Source organism: Danio rerio, chromosome 4 (assembly GCF_049306965.1).
Source record: "Danio rerio strain Tuebingen ecotype United States chromosome 4, GRCz12tu, whole genome shotgun sequence".
In the NCBI taxonomy this organism is placed as follows: domain Eukaryota; kingdom Metazoa; phylum Chordata; class Actinopteri; order Cypriniformes; family Danionidae; genus Danio; species Danio rerio.
Genome location: NC_133179.1, coordinates 40839051 through 40856307, shown reverse-complemented (window position 1 = coordinate 40856307; position 17257 = coordinate 40839051). Strand labels below are relative to the sequence as shown.

At 44.9% G+C, this 17257-nt stretch overlaps 3 protein-coding genes across 4 annotated transcripts in view; 2 read left to right on the top strand and 1 right to left on the bottom strand.

Moving 5' to 3' along the window:
• The window catches only part of LOC110439461 (uncharacterized), a 1085403-nt gene that overhangs the window by 243916 nt on the left and 824230 nt on the right, over positions 1-17257 (top strand). The gene's annotated exons all lie outside the window — the stretch shown is intronic.
• The window catches only part of LOC141381691 (uncharacterized), a 105027-nt gene that overhangs the window by 23019 nt on the left and 64751 nt on the right, over positions 1-17257 (top strand). The window lies entirely within an intron of this gene.
• LOC137491190 (NACHT, LRR and PYD domains-containing protein 3-like) overlaps positions 1-17257 on the bottom strand; it is a 46022-nt gene that overhangs the window by 9349 nt on the left and 19416 nt on the right. For both annotated transcript variants that reach the window (XM_073947373.1, XM_073947374.1), the window contains 3 exons: positions 16412-16585; positions 15584-15757; positions 1592-1765 (listed from right to left, as the gene is read on the bottom strand). In XM_073947373.1, the coding sequence (XP_073803474.1) occupies positions 1592-1765; positions 15584-15757; positions 16412-16585 (522 nt within the window). The remainder of the gene's footprint in view (positions 1-1591; positions 1766-15583; positions 15758-16411; positions 16586-17257) is intronic.

The window sequence follows — 17257 nt, the reverse complement described above, 5'->3', positions numbered from 1 at the left end:
TCTTCATCATGAGAAGAGTAGATAAAATACAGAGAGAGAAGGAGAGAGACAGTAAATCAGTGTTTGTATTATGAAAGACTCAGATTCATAGAACTGGATTGGAGAAGCATTGTGCGCTATATGCCATGGCAATAATATGCTTTATAAGTTTGTAAAAGCAATACATTAAAATACCCTTAAAAAAAAAAAAAAAAAAAATATATATATATATATATATATATATATATATATATATATATATATATATATATATAGTTTTATAGTTTTATTAGTATTTTTATTCAATGCTTTGAAAAATAATTTAAATCTTTGTAGACTATAAATACATATATACTATATATCATTTATTTAAATATGTGGGCAAAAAATTATAGATTCATTTTATTTAAAAATTATTAAATTCTTTTTTTTTTTTCAATTCAACTATAGGGGTGCGGCCAGGTAGGGGGCCTTACAAGATAATGTGCCCAGGGGCCCCTGAGGTCTTAATCTGGGCCTGACAACACACACACGCACACACGCACACACACACACACACACACACACACACAATAAGACATGTGGAGTGTGTGCTGAATGCTGGATTGTGATTGGCTGATCTCAGTGCATTAATAACTGCAGTAAAACAACATGAGTGTGTGTGGAGCTGTCAAATCAGCTTCTGAATGACACACAGAGCTTTTAGATCAGATGTGAAAACAGAAAACAGAATGGAAACACAGAAACAGACAGATATAAAGACTGAAGGATTCAATCAATGATCAATTGACAAAAGCGCAGCACAATAATAAAGCAGAATTCAGTGTTAAATGACTTGAAATATGATGGAGATCTTCATCTTCTGTCAAATGCCTCTTCATCATCTCCAAACATTGCTAAGTTGGAGAGCAGTGAATCCAGACCAATCTGCAGTCCTCCTCGCCCTTTGGAAGCTTCCTCGGTTTGTGTTATGTTTATTGTTCATAATACTTCAGTTATAAAGGATTAGTTTAGGAGTTTTTTGTCATTTGCTTTATTTGAGTTTGTTCAACATGTGATTGTCACTGGACTATATCAGAACCAGCATCACTGTCTGCTGATCACTTTTATTGCCTGATATTTTGTGTTCATGTTAGTTTAGAAGCAGAAAAGAGCCAGATTACAAGATATGTGAGATATTTGCCAGAAACATCTTTGTTATGTCCACATTGTGAATGTAAATTGATATTGTTTATTTTCTTCCTGTTTATAGTTTTACTCCGCCCTTATTAAAGTGTGATAAAGGACATTCTGTGTCTGTGAAGTTCATGAGGGAGAGTTTAACTTGCTGTTAAAGTATACACAGGACGTATTTGGAGAACAGTACACACACATCTCTGACCTGATACTGTACAGTTCTTCAGCAGAAATGTAGAGAACAAGTTTCACTGCTCAACTACAATGCTGAAACTGTACAGTGTTAATATGAGATATAATATCACGCTTAATGTGAGAACTGCCCCAGTGCACTGACATATTTAACAGCTTTGATTCATATCTGGACACTAGAAGAGCAGTGAAGTATCAAAGTATCTGTATTCACAATAAAAAAGGCCAGTGCTGCTCCACATACTTGAGTTTGTCCAGTGTGTAGTTTGGATCCTCCAGTTGTTCAGAGAGCAGCTTGACTCCTGAATCTCCTGGATGATTGTAGCTCAGATCCAGCTCTCTCAGGTGTGAGGGGTTTGAAGTCAGAGCTGAAGACAGAAAACCACAGCCTTCCTCTGTCACCATACAGCCAGACAATCTACAAACACAGCAATAGTCCACATCACACAGTTGGACAATCACACATGTCTTTGTGTTGTGAAGATGCTGACTGCTGTTTCTGCTCATGTCAACAGCAGTGATGAACACACACATCCTGATCAGCTCTCCTTATTGATCCAGCCCTCGCATCAGCAAACACACACACACTCACACACTCAACAAGGACTCGACATCATCTGTAGAAGTTCATATCAATATAAGCAAAATATTACCGCAGCACATTTGGGCTCCACATCTGGTAAGACTTAAGGGCTGTTCACACAGAAATGTTGAATGTTGACACCCACAGACAGACACAACCTGGTAAAGTTTTCAAACAGTGAACTGAGACTGCAACTATTAGTGAAATCTATATTAAAGCTCTTCAAATATGATTTAGATTTACAGTAATTGTTTTTCATGTTTAAATCTGATTTATTCTTGTGTTTAAAGCGTTTGTCATTCCTCTACTTCAGTGTCTCAGACTCATTCAGAAATGATTATTAAATGCTGGATTAATGCACAAGAGAGTTTGGCGAACACGTTTTACACCATTTCAAATATATATTATATGTGCGGCTGTATAAGTCACATACAGCGCTCAGCATAATGGAGGACAGCCCATTCTGAAAACCAAGACTTTCCTCCATTTCTCAGTCAATATAGGCAGTGTATTCTGCTGCATTTAAACAGAACACATTTATTAAACAGATTTATTCATGAACATCATATTTTAGTCACCAAACATATTCAGAAATTGAAAGATAATACAATTAAAGTGAGGCTAAATATTAAGAAAAAAAAATTCATTGTTTTGCTTCTCTTGATTTTTCCTCTGTTTAATTTTGTATTTAATATTTTTCTATAACACATAAATTTAAGTGCACTAGTTTTTGGACGTTATCATAAGTTATTTGGTTAGATGAGCTCCAGATTTGGCTAATCTATTGTATATGCACAAATATAATACTGTAGAGCTTCCTATTTAACTATGAATGTAAAAGAGAGATTAGTGAGGGCTGTACTTATATATGCTGAGCACTGTATATTGTTCACCCAGAGTGTTTACATGGTCACACAGCAGTAACACAACAAGCATTGAGTTTGGGCTAGCTTCTGCAGATGGACGTTGCTGTACACTGCCCTTGATGGGTGAGTGGGGGAGTGTCTGTTGTCTCTCAGGTGTGAAGTATTCATAAGCATTGTCACTCACACATACAGCTGAGATCACCCAAAACAAACTTAACAAAATGTAGATCATTGTAATGTTTTCTCTGAATGAGAGAACAGAATAATTTCACATAATTGTGCAGTAAATATTCTAGTCTACAAGACTGCTTACTCTAAAGCAGGGGTCTCAAACTCGCGGCCCGCGGGCCATTTGCGGCCCGCAGTGCAATATTTTGTGGCCCGCGCCGACCTCTGTACACTGACAGAATCCGTCCACACTACGCCGGAGTTCTTGAGCGCTGAAAACGGAGCGTTTCGAAAACGCTGGAGAGGCCGTTTTCATTCTGAAACGCTGCTGCTCCATCTCAATGTGGATGGGGAAAGACGGAGACATCTGAAAACGGAGGCGAAGCTGCCGACATTCGCCTCTCTGATTGGGGCTTTTCCTCAATATTAGGTAGCCCACACACAGTTCAGTTCTGAATCTTCTCCGTGTAAGTTCAGACTTCGCAAGTTTGATCAGGGCTGCAGTCTCTTCTTCTCAATTTGATATGGAAAACATACCGAGGACACGCGTCAATCTTCACAGGGAACAGTGTACTTTATAACTTCATTCACATCACCCTGGCTACGTTGTTTCACTTTCTTAACAATAAAATGTAAACATGATTTAAGGAACTGCCTATTTTTATTTTAATATTAACAACTTAACAGACAGCAGAAATGTTGAGGCGCCGTGCTGCATATATGAGCGTCATCCCAACAAACACATATACGTTGTAGCGATGTCTGCACAACGTTGTATATTTTCAAAGGCAACGTTGCCGCTTACGTGCTCGCTACATTGTCACAACGTAGAAATGTAAGACGTGAGAAGGCTGTAGCAACGTTGTCGTGCGACATTCAGCAACCGCGAGGCGGCGTTCTTACTACTTGTATTAATATTTTTTTGTGGCAGTTTATCATTACTGCCTAGAATACAGGATAAGCAGCAATTCTTTTCCAGTATTGCTTAATATGAAATATTGTTCATTTATTTTTCCTATTTAATTTAAAAACTGCATGTGTAAACTTTAAAGTGTAAAAATGCCACACAAATGAATATAATCAAACTTTTTATTATATATTTCACAACATTTAATACATACAGTACACATACAGTATCTAATTATAAGCAAACAGTATAAAATAAAGTTTAGATTATATATATATATATATATATATATATATATATATACAGTATATATATATATATATATATATATATATATATATATATATATATATATATATATATATATATATATATATAATTAAACTAAAGGGTAAACAAACAAGAAAAGTAAACAAGAAATCATTAAAATGTAAATAAATATATAAATAAATATATAAATTAAAATTCAAACACTGGGCAGTGAAGCTCTGGACTGGAGAATACAGCAGACTGGGGAGCGCAGCTGAAGACCAGTCGTAGTTGTTGGTATGGAGAAAGCAGTCAGAGGAAGAAACAAATTCAATGGATAATCCAGCTTCAGAGATCCACAGCAGACAAAAGTCAAAATAGGCAGTGAACAAGAGAGGTCAGATCAGAGCTTGACACAACAGCACTACACAGGAAATGACTATGACTAGCAAGTTATTGAAGTTTCAGACATTTATTGTAATTTCATTACATATAAAATCTCCAGAGTAATTATGTAGCCTACTTTATTTTAATGTTTTAATAATATATCATATACTAAAATTACAAACAATTAAATAAATTTAGAGATACAGGGAAAACAGGTTTGAGTAAACAGAAGTCAGAGTTAGTCTCCGAATACTTAATTACTGTAAATTATGAGAAGAGAAAGAAGAGGTCCTGTAGTTGTGGCGTTGCTCGCTGTTAATGGAATGTTAAACTTAGTGTCATTTCAATAACAGCTGTACAAAATAATAAAGTAATTTTTCATAAGCATGATCTATTTTCCACATTATGGACATGCGGTTTTAGGTAACATAACTGCATTTAATAGTAAATAGAATATTATACTTGTAGGGTCCACCCAGTTGGCCCAATGCCGGTGTCCACTGGTGGATGAAGGTTCACTGCATGTTCGGTCTTTCCAGTGCACAATGTTGATTTATATTAAACTTAACTCATATCTGACTCCAATTTTAATATGAGGTGGTTTAGAATATTAATATATTTATCCTCGTTTTATCTGACTCCAATCATAAAACATTAAGAAGATTATATCAATATGTAATTTAGATAAATGTTTGAACCGTTTGTCTTCACTAGTAACTATTACATCCGTTCATTCGGGTGCTCATGTCGCTCAGAGAAATCGCCTCGGCCGAAGGCGTCCCTCACGGTCACAGTCTTAAATATTAAACGGAGGTAAATTGACTAATACTTTAGATGACCGCTACCAGCGCGCTCGTTCTAAAATACTTTAGTTAGTCCCGCTTAGATGTACACCTTTGAGTTAAGACAATCATCATTTCTAATTAGAGGTTAGGGCATTAATATAAATGTACCCGACTACTGGACTCTATAGTAACTTTGGTTCCCCTTCGGTTGGGGAACTTCAGTGCCATGAATGGGAGGATTCGGATCAGAAGCCGCTTATCTGGAGAGTATTGAACGGGCCAATGAATGAAATTAATTGGCAGCGTAAGCTTGCGCAGGTGTGCGACATCTGCAATTATCTCAGCATATAAGCACACCTGAAGCCAGCAGACGCCATCCTTTTCGCTTCAGATCCTTTCTGAGTGAGTCGATGAGGGTTCCTCTTGCTGATCAGCACTTCAGAGCGAACGAGTGTGTCTCCCGGTCCAGAGTGGGTCTTCGCGGTGGCAGACGGTCGAGCTGGGTTACTCCCTTGCCTGCGGTTCTTTGGGTCCGGTCCTCCAGAGCGGTGCGTATAGTTGCAACTTTCCTAAAAGAGCAACACAGTCGTGCAGCACGTCCTTTTCAGGATGGCGCTCCGACTGTGCGTTTCTGGATGCGGGGGTTTCCTGTCTCCGGATGATGGACACGATCACTGCATTGCATGTTTGGGGGTCCAGCATGTTAATGCGGTGCTCGCGGGCGGTTCATGTCGTCATTGCGATGCCATGACCGTTGCACAGCTAAGATCGCGGCTAACTTTCGCAAGAGAGCGAGCCACCCCAGTTGCCTCCTGTTCTAAAAAAGCAGCGGGCGCTCGGGCAGATCTGAGGGTTTCAGCGGGAGCTAATCCGCCGCCCACGGGCTCGCGGACCTCTCGCTCCTCACGGCGCTCCATCCAAGCTTCGGGTGGTGAGAGTGATCCGTCTAACCAGATGGTAGCTCTCACACTCGCTGACACCGGAGATCAGATGTCCTCCGCGGCATCGGAGGGTGGGCTTTCACTGTCCGACGAAGATCCGGACCCGCTCGCCCCCTCCGGGCAGGTGAGCGCTGTCAAATCGGATCCTGAAGCGGACATGTTAGCCGTGCTTTCCCGGGCTGCTTCGGCCGTGGGGTTGGAGATGGTTTATCCCCCAGCTCCGCGGCCGGACCGACTAGATGGGTGCTACGTAGAGGACCAGAAGGCGAAGCCTTCGAAGCCTCTCGTCCCCTTCTTCCCGGAAGTGCACAGTAGGCTCACGCAGTCCTGGAGGGCACCTTTCTCTGCCCGTGCTGCGAGTGCCTCCGCCCTCACCGCCCTTGACGGCGGAGCTGCCAGGGGGTATGAGGCGATCCCGTCAGTGGAGCGAGCTATCGCGGTCAATCTTTGTCCGCGCGGCGCCTCTACGTGGCGGGGTTTGCCCCGCCTCCCGTCCAAAGCCTGTAGGTTGTCTGCCTCCCTCGGAGCCAGAGCTTATAAGGCTGCGGGCCAGGCTGCTTCTGCTTTGCACGCGATGGCCACCTACCAGCGCTACCAAGCGCAGGCGCTGGCCGAGCTGCACGAGGGCGGGTCCAACCCAAGCTTATTACATGAGCTGCGCACCGCGACCGACTATGCTCTTCGGACTACTAAGTCCGCCGCGTGTGCGCTGGGGAGGACGATGTCCACACTTGTGGTTCAGGAACGCCACCTCTGGCTAAACCTGGCCGATATGCGCGACGTTGACAAAGTTCGCTTTCTTGACTCGCCCATATCCCAGGCTGGCCTGTTCGGCGACACCGTCGGTGAATTCACCCAGGAATTCAAGGCGGTGAAAGAGCAGTCGGATGCGATGGGCAATGTCATCTATCGGCGTGGCCGTAAGCCCGCTCCGCCCGCCGAGCCATCCACCTCCGCTGTTCCTCGCCGAGGGCGCCCGCCAACGAGTGCTGCCCCGCCCCCGCCTGCGCCTCCGGCCAAGCGGGCGCGGCGTTCACCTCGAAAGCAGGCAGCCCCTCCTGCCCAGGGCGCCGTTAAGTCCGGTAAACGGACCGCGAAGCGTCCCTGAGACAGGCCATCCGGAGAAGAGGAAACTTGCTCTTTCCCCGCTGGAGGGCGGGGCCCCGATAACAACGGTACTTTTCAGTGCCACCAAAACATCAGTAAAAGAGCACTTTTTCCCTTCCCCGGATGTGACTGCACGAGTTCTGCCAGTCCGGGACGCGCTGCCTTCCGGCTCGCAGACTCTACGTGCTTCGCCAGTGGCTCACGAGCGCTGGGGGGACGGTCTCCCTTCCCTCAGCCCTCCAGCCCCCTCTCCGGAGTCAGGGTGCGGAGCCAGAGCGAATCGCTCTCCTCCAGCTTTTCCGCGGGACCCTCGTGCTTCCCGGATCAGCACACCCACTCCGCGCTGCCCCACCGCTGGTACGTCAGCGATTGTAGCGATGACTCCATTAGCGAGGGCTCTGCCTGCCTGGTTAGCGCGGGCCAGCCCCTCGCGGTGGCTCATACGCACAATCAGACTCGGTTACGCGATTCAGTTCGCGAAACGGCCCCCCAAGTTTACGGGCGTGTATTTCTCCAGGGTCAACCCCCTGTCCGCCCCTGTCTTGCGAGAGGAGATTGCTGCCCTCCTGGCGAAGGATGCAATCGAGCCGGTTCCTCCAGCCGAGATGGAGAGTGGGTTTTACAGCCCATACTTCATCGTACCCAAAAAGAGCGGTGGGTCACGGCCAATCCTAGATCTGCGCGTTTTGAACCGCTGTCTGCACAAGCTGCCGTTCAGAATGCTCACGCAGAGGCGCATTCTCCAATGCGTTCGTCCTCGGGATTGGTTTGCAGCCATAGACCTGAAGGACGCGTATTTCCATGTCTCCATTCTTCCACGCCACCGCCAATTTCTGCGGTTTGCGTTCGAGGGTCGAGCGTGGCAGTACAAGGTCCTCCCCTTCGGGCTCTCTCTGTCTCCGCGGGTCTTCACCAAACTCGCGGAGGGTGCCCTAGCGCCCCTTCGGCTCGCGGGCATTCGCATACTCAATTATCTCGACGAATGGCTGATTTTAGCCCACTCGCGGGAGCAATTGATTATGCACAGGGACGAGGTGCTTCGGCATCTCCGCCTACTGGGGCTTCAGGTCAACCGAGAAAAGAGCAAACTCGCCCCCGTGCAGAGGATTTCTTTTCTCGGGATGGAGCTGGACTCGATCACCATGGTAGCGCACCTCTCCGAGGAACGCGCTCGCCTGTTGCTGAACTGTCTGAGGGAGCTCGACAGCAAACTAGTGGTCCCACTGAAGTTCTTTCAGAGGCTCCTGGGGCATATGGCATCCGCAGCCGCCGTCACGCCGCTCGGGTTGCTCCATATGAGACCACTTCAGCACTGGCTTCACGATCGGGTCCCCAGACGCGCATGGCACGCGGGCACACACCGGGTCTCGGTTACTGCGCTGTGTCGCCGCGCCCTCAGCCCTTGGAACGACCCCTCGTTCCTACAGGCCGGTGTGCCTCTAGGACAGGCGTCCAGCCATGTTGTTGTTTCAACAGACGCTTCCAACACGGGTTGGGGGGCCGTGTGTCGCGGGCATGCGGCTGCGGGCCTCTGGAAGGGTGCCCAGCTGCATTGGCATATCAATCGCCTAGAGCTGTTGGCAGTGTTCCTCGCTCTCCACCGCTTTTTACCGGTGCTGGAGCGGCAACACGTGCTGGTCAGGACGGACAGTACGGCGACGGCGGCGTATATCAACCGCATGGGGGGTATGCGCTCTCGCCGCATGTCTCAGCTCGCCCGCCGTCTGCTCCTCTGGAGTCACCCACGGCTGAAATCGCTGCGCGCCATTCACGTCCCAGGCACGCTCAATCGTGCAGCCGATGCGCTCTCACGACAGCTGTTACGCCCTGGAGAATGGAGACTCCACCCCGAGTCTGTTCAGCTGATATGGGCGCGATTCGGGGAGGCCCAGATCGATCTGTTTGCTTCCCCCGAGAACGCTCACTGCCAGTTGTTTTTTTCCCTGACCGAGGGCTCTCTCGGCACGGATGCACTGGCCCACAGCTGGCCTCGGGGCATGCGCAAGTATGCGTTTCCCCCAGTGAGCCTGCTCGCGCAGTTTCTGTGCAAGGTCAGGGAGGACGAGGAACAGGTTCTGCTAGTTGCGCCCCTTTGGCCCAACCGGACCTGGATATCAGAGCTCTCACTCCTCGCGACGGCCCTCCCCTGGCGGATCCCTTTGAGAGAGGACCTACTCTCTCAGGGACAGGGCACCATCTGGCACCCTCGCCCCGATCTTTGGAACCTCCACGTGTGGTCCCTAGACGCGAGGAAGACTTAGGTAACCTACCGACTGCGGTGGTTAATACCATCACTCAGGCTAGAGCCCCCTCCACGAGGCGCGCCTACGCCCTGAAGTGGAGTCTATTCACTGAATGGTGCGTCTCTCGCAGAGAAGACCCCCGAAATTGCCAGATTAGTGTTGTGCTCTCTTTCCTTCAAGAGAAGTTGGACAGCAGGCTGTCGCCCTCCACTCTCAAGGTTTACGTGGCCGCCATCTCCGCTTATCATAGCGCGGTAGCTGGCGGCACCGTGGGAAAGCATAACCTGGTCATCCAGTTCCTTAGGGGTGCTAGGCGAATTAATCCATCTAGCCCCCCTCTCATGCCCTCTTGGGATCTCGCCCTCGTTCTCACGAGTCTGCGATCCGATCCCTTTGAGCCACTCGAATCAGTATCTCTAAGATTTCTGTCCCTGAAGACAGCTCTGCTGGTTGCGTTGGCCTCCATCAAGAGGGTCGGGGACCTGGAGGCATTTTCGGTCAGTGACTCGTGCCTGGAATTCGGGCCGGATTACTCTCACGTTATCCTGAGACCCCGCCCCGGTTATGTGCCCAAGGTTCCTACCACCCCCTTTAGAGTTCAGGTAGTGAACCTGCAAGCGCTGCCCCCGGAGGAGGCAGACCCAGCCCTTTCTTTACTTTGTCCAGTTCGCGCTCTGCGCATTTATGTGGACCGTACTCAGAATTTTAGATCATCTGAGCAGCTCTTTGTCTGTTATGGCGGTCGGCAGCAGGGAAGTGCCGTATCGAAACAAAGATTATCCCACTGGATTGTGGATGCCATTTCACTCGCTTATTCGAGTCGAGGTCAGCCGTGTCCCCCGGGAGTACGTGCACACTCCACTCGGAGCGTTGCATCCTCTTGGGCGCGTGCACGCGGCGCCTCTCTAACAGACATCTGTAGAGCTGCGGGCTGGGCGACACCCAACACATTTGCAAGGTTTTACAATCTGCGAGTGGAGCCGGTTTCCTCAAGGGTATTAGGTAACCCTTTGGTGATTGAGGAGACAACTCGGTAGGGTGTTGAAACACGCTTGCTGCGCCATTCTCCCTAACACGGAGGTACGTGCGCCTTTTTTATCTGTCAGTAAAGTTCCCCGTCAGGTGAGCCCTGCAGATTCCTCCGTGGCCCCCAGCACTGACTCAGCGGAGGAGTCACTTGCTGGCCCACTACGTTGTAGGTCTGCCCGCTGGTCAGCCCGCGTTTTGGGTATAGGTGCCTGCTATGCGTGATCCCCACTAGGCGATCCCATATGCTTATTCCGCCACGGTTAAGTCCCCCCCCTGGGCGGACCCGTGTCTTCCCTCTCCGCTAACCACTCTTTGCTATGCGTACTCCCCCTTTTTAGGGCTAGTCCATAGGTAAATTCTGCCATCTATCCCCCCCTTGGGTAACGGATGGCCTCCGCAGCGTCCTCCCTATCGGGATTGCACGCTTCCCAACGTACTGTCGTATTCCTAGAATTATCTAGATGCTCACGACTTCCCAAAAAATATATCTAAATCCGTAAAACTTCTGTTGAAGTAGGATAAATTAGGGCCAGGGACACGTTGGAGGACCGCGCCCCCCATGATGTGGGTGCGTCACGCTTGCTTGACTATCTCCTCATCGGGGGTGTTGGTAAGGTGCAGTCATTATGGCGCTTTCCATATTCTCCCATTCATGGCACTGAAGTTCCCCAACCGAAGGGGAACGTTCGAGGTTACAGAAGTAACCCTTCGTTCCCCGAGGAGGGGAACGGAAGTGCCATATTCCGTCGCCATAATGACTGTCCCTTAGCTGTTTGAAAGTCTCTTCAGCTTAAAAGGATGGCGTCTGCTGGCTTCAGGTGTGCTTATATGCTGAGATAATTGCAGATGTCGCACACCTGCGCAAGCTTACGCTGCCAATTAATTTCATTCATTGGCCCGTTCAATACTCTCCAGATAAGCGGCTTCTGATCCGAATCCTCCCATTCATGGCACTTCCGTTCCCCTCCTCGGGGAACGAAGGGTTACTTCTGTAACCTCGAACGTTTTCACCAACCCATGGATTCCCATATGAACTTAATTTAGAATAATATTACCTTCAAACACAGGTCGGGTACCCAATCTAGGTTAGTCGTGCAACACCTTGTTGACCTAGACGGAAGTTATCGCCCTTTCCACCTAAGTACACATGAATCAATATCAAGAGTCAGCCGGATCGCTAAAACACAATTAGTGTGCCAATGCTCCATCTCAATTGGATTTTAGTCCGTCTACTGACCTGACGCAAGACGTGCGGAAACAAGGATACAGCGTAATCTACTTGAATGAATAATTACAGAGTGAGCAAAATATGGTCAAACATTACAATTTATTAGTCAGGTAAATGTATTATGCCAATTCAATCAGTCAATTCATAAATGATCAATACAAAACATCAAATTATCAAAGATAAATCCAAGATGAAAAAGATGCATTCCTGACTTTGAAATATACATAACATGGAACAAGCCATGTTATGGGCTGATCTGGTTAGGTAGAATCGCCCTGAGCCTTTCTCAAACCTTACCTTAAATAATCCAAGAATTCCCTCAAGGAAGGGGGTGTGTGTAAAAAGTCACACCCTTCACAGTGGTTCAAAAGATGCCTGAAGTTATATATTTATTGTGTTGATTATATCTATTTCTGAGAGAATGAGACCATTGTACCAATCGCACTGAGACATTTCTAATGATATCAAACATGATAGTTAAAGTCAGTTTGGTTAATCTAAAACATTCAAACATTGAAATGACCATATGTGTGAGTTGGGGGGATGAAGCTGAGTCTCAGCATAGTCAGATGCAAATACAGCAGGAACTGGTTTTTCACGCATTCCCCCCTGGTGGGTTGTGGAGTCCATTGGCCCTGTCTTCAGCTCATGATTTGAATTGTCGAAGATATCAGAATATTTGTAATATTTCAATTCTTACATACTTCTTACCTCATTCAATTCTTCTTTCCATCAGGAATTACAGCAACACTGATCTGAGGTGAATTCAACAGCTGAAAACATTCTGAAAGACAAGTTACATAAGTAATTTGAAAACAACAGTGAGTGATTAAACAATAGTTTCATGCAACTTACGCATAATTAAAATCCAGAAATTATCAATAGAAGATTACCTCCATGTAAAAATAGCCTGTTGAGCAAAGAGAAGAGTGGGTTTTAAATAAAACATCAAAAGACCAATCAAAATAGAAATTTAGACTAGCAGACCTTTTAATTACTATCTATATTAATTAGGCATATGAACATTAATTTATATACTTTAACTTATAGGGATAGCTCACCCAAAACTGACAATTCTGCCATTTTAGCCTCATTCTTTATTTGTTCCAAACTTATTTAGCTTTTTTTCTGCTAAACAATAAAGAAGATGTATTAAATAAAGCTGGAAAACTGTAACTATTTAATTCCATAGTGTTTTCCTACTATGAAAGCAAATCCTTACAGTCTTTAGTGTTCAACAGAATAAAGAAACTTAAAGGTTTGGAATCACTTATTATTAACAGGGCAAATAATTCGTGAGTACATATCATTTTTGAGTGAACTGTTCCTTTAACGGGACGCAATCTGCACAGAGATGTTTTGTTTTTAAAAGTTATTTTGTGTGTTTTGTAAAAAGTGGGTCGGCTCGTGTGATGAAGTATCATACTAACTGATCACGATGGATATGGAAAAAACTGAACTTCAAAAACATTATTGTCCATTTGACTAAAGACAAGGCGTAGGTAAATAATCAGGAAATGTTTTATCGAGAGATTTAACATAATGATTTTAATGTTGTTGCCGTCCGTTAACGGAATGCCGAAATGTTACTCGCTCGTAATAACTTCATTACGGCTTTTGTGTGTGTGTAATGTTGGAACAGATTGTTGTCGAAATCATAGGTTTGTTTGAATATTCACGATTTATGTATCTTATTTAGCATGAAGAAATAAAGCAATACTCACGTCTCCTTGGTCGTTGATGAATGAGACGACGGCTTGTTGAAATTTAAACTGATTCAGCTGTGACCAGTAAATGTTGTACAGTGGTCGTCCACGCCACCTAAGCATGCGACCCTCATGATGTTTAAATGGCAACCTTATGACATCGTTGTGACAACCTTTAGAAACAACGTAGAATCCTCAACCTTTTTGCAATGTTGGTACAACGTTGTAGGAAGGTCGCTACGTTGAGGCAACGTTGTGTGTTTGTTGGGATCTTCACTGTGTGGATATTTATAACAAAACGGAGCCGATAACAACTGCCTCCTTTCAATTTCAGTGAAAATACGAAACACAGCCTCTCTTTTGCTGAATATCAGTTTTAATAATCGATAATGGCCATTATAAAAGTATAACATACAATAAGTTTATACATTATAGGAAATAAAAGCAAGCGATCAGTCAATATACAGAATGTACGTGGTTACATTAATCATTAACTTATCTTTGCGCTCAGCCAAAACACGTTACCTGAGAACAAGTAATAGATTCCAATGACCAAAGTCAGGGAATATGTCGTTAGATAAAGACAACAAGATGAATGAAATATCCCGTTTAATAAATATAGTGAGATTAGATCCAGCGGGAGATGCTTGATGAGAAGTCCGACTAGCAGAGTTCTCTGGGTAGATGGGCTGCAGCGCTTGCCAAAGTGAGTGTGTGTGGTCACGTGATGTGCGTTTTCAGCATTTTGGTGTGGACGGAGAGCAGTTCAGAAACGCTGGGTAAAACGCGAGTGTAGACGCAGATCGTTTTCATTCTAAAACGCCGTTTTAAAACGCACTAGTGTAAACGAGGCCTGACAGAATCAGCGGAGCGGGGAGAGAGAGCGTTCCCCGCTCCGCTGATTCTATCCGTACACAGCGGTCACTGGCATTCCCCGCCCGCCGTGTAAACAAAGGGGCGGGGATGCCGGTTACGTCACCACGCACCCCGCCCCTTTGTTAGACGCTGTGACGGGCGCCCCGGCCAGAACCAAGGTAAGCTGTTCCCGCCCCTGCCTGCCACTTAGCTATCTATCTGCAGCCTGCCACCTACCTAGCTACAGCCTGCATCTTATATATATTATAGGTAGATACAGACTGGCACAGACTGATGTGACTGGAGTGGGGTGGGGGTGTTTTATTTATACATATATACGCCTTTTTTAGGTGAGGGAATGAAAGTTTTGTGTCTGTGAGAAGTATGTGAGAAGTTATTCTCCACCTTGAACTTCAATAAGTCAAAGTACAGGTCTAGACCTAATGATGATCATCTTCAAGCCATACTGAGGGTCTCAACTGCTTCCGCTCTAAAGGCAAATATGGTTCAGATTTGTGAGGAGAAGCACTGTCAAGTCTCTGGCAGCAAGGAGTAGGCAAAAGATGCCATGTTCAGAAGAACTGTTCATAATCTTTACTCAATGTTCTATTAATGTTCAGGACACTTCATGTTCAGAAGAAATAATTAAAACGGTTAATAATGACATTTGAGGACTTTTTTTTTTGTGAAATCCCTTATGCGGCCCAGCCTCACCCAGACTTTGCCTCCTGCGGCCCCCAGGTAAATTGAGTTTGAGACCCCTGATCTAAAGTCTTGTTCAGGCACATTCAGTCTGGTTTTTTCCTCTAAAACCTACTAACCACACATAATATTTGTTTTCTAAAAAACACAAGCATGTACATCAATATCTCTCACATATTATTGTAGCTCAGTTTGTGCTGAATACTAATAAAACACATGTTGGCCAGTTCTGTGTAATAAGTAGCTGAAATCAGCACAGATGTCAGGGCATGTCAAAACATCTCAGGGACCACAAAATCACCTCAGACCCCTGAGGGTTAACTACAGGTATAGTATGAGCAGTGTGAAACACAATCACTGATAAACCAGAATTCCTGTTATCTGGGGTTTAGTATCACCCAGGGTTAACATGTTCAAGCATGAAGAGCTCTAATATGAAACTGTCTGACTGTAGTTATTGTAGAGTGGAGAATCATTTACCTCAGTGTGTCCAGTTTACAGTGTTGACTCTTCAGTCCATCAGAGAGAAGCTTCACTCCTGAATCCTGCAGGTCATTGTTACTCAGGTCCAGCTCTCTCAGCACACAGTTTGAGGATTGTAGAGCTGAAGACAAACTCTCACAGCACTGAACAGTGAGATAACACTTGGCCAATCTGAGAAAGAAGAACACAGATTACATTAACAGTGTGATTTCAGTCATTCATCTGATGTAAAAACAAACTATGAGGTTAATAATATGACAAAACTATTGGAATTTGTGTCAATTAGAATTATTGACTATTGTTATTTAATAAAACTGAATATTAAATGTCATCTAATATATTCCTGAACATATTTAATGTAAAAAAAATGCAGAATGTTAGTTCAGATAAGAGGAACACGAGACTTTATATATTTATGAACCTGCAAAATGCAAATAATCAGAGCCTGTCAAACCTGCTGCCGGGTCCAGAAACCTCCTTCAACCTCATCCACATTGCTTCTCTTGTTTCATTTTTTCTTTTTTTTTTTTTTTGTCAGAATGACCAAAACATCTGACAAATTCCTAAATATATCTTTCCAATAAACCAATTTAAAAATAAACTATGAATATAATCATTAAAATATTAAATATAAATAAAGATTTAGAGGTAATTAATTAGAATAATCATTAAAATACACTGATTTCCTGAACTGATTAAGAAAAAGAGCAACTTTCATTTGAGAAGCAGCATTTTGCAGTTTCTCCACTAATGCTCTTAAATATATCTGGACATTTCCATCTCAATCAAAACACTTTTAATGTTGTAGAGTGGAGAATCATTTACCTCAGTGTGTCCAGTTTACAGTGTTGACTCTTCAGTCCATCAGAGAGAAGCTTCACTCCTGAATCCTGCAGGTCATTGTTACTCAGGTCCAGCTCTCTCAGCACACAGTTTGAGGATTGTAGAGCTGAAGACAAACTCTCACAGCACTGAACAGTGAGATAACAGAACTGTAGTCTGTGTAGAGGACAAACAGCAACACAATCAGCAGTGAGAAATGAGCAGTGTTGAGTGTTCATGAGTTCAGTCTACAGTGATAAAAGCAACACTGGAAATAAGTGAAGTTTATTCATAAACTAATTTCGAGAGGAGCACGTGATTATGATTGAACACGGCTGGTTCTGCATTAGCATGCTTGATCCACCAATCAGGCCATTCCTAACCACTATAAAGAGCCAGGGTTTTCTCACTACAGTTATCTTCGATTGAAGAATCCCCCCTTCCACCCCTACCTTTTCACCTTTCCCTCCACAGGGCAGCACGGTGGCTCAGTGACTAGCGCTGTCGCCTCACAGCAAGAACGTCACCGGTTCTAGTTCATTAACAGGCCGGTGGTCGTTTCTGTGTGTAGTTTTGCATGTTCTTCCCGTGCTTGCGTGGGTTTTCCCCGGGTTCTCCGGTTTCCTCCCACATTCCAAAAACATGTACAACAAGTTTATCGTTAAATCTAAATTTCAATACAGGTAATCTAATAAAACAGCATATCTTTTAATAGCCTTCAATCTTAATCTTTAGCTATTATAAAAGGGGGAGTTGTCGAGATCTACCTGAGCTCGAGGCTCCCCTCTCTTCCTTCAAACGGGAGGGAGCCCAGGGCTCAAGAACCTTCGAGCTCAGGGCTCTCTCCCG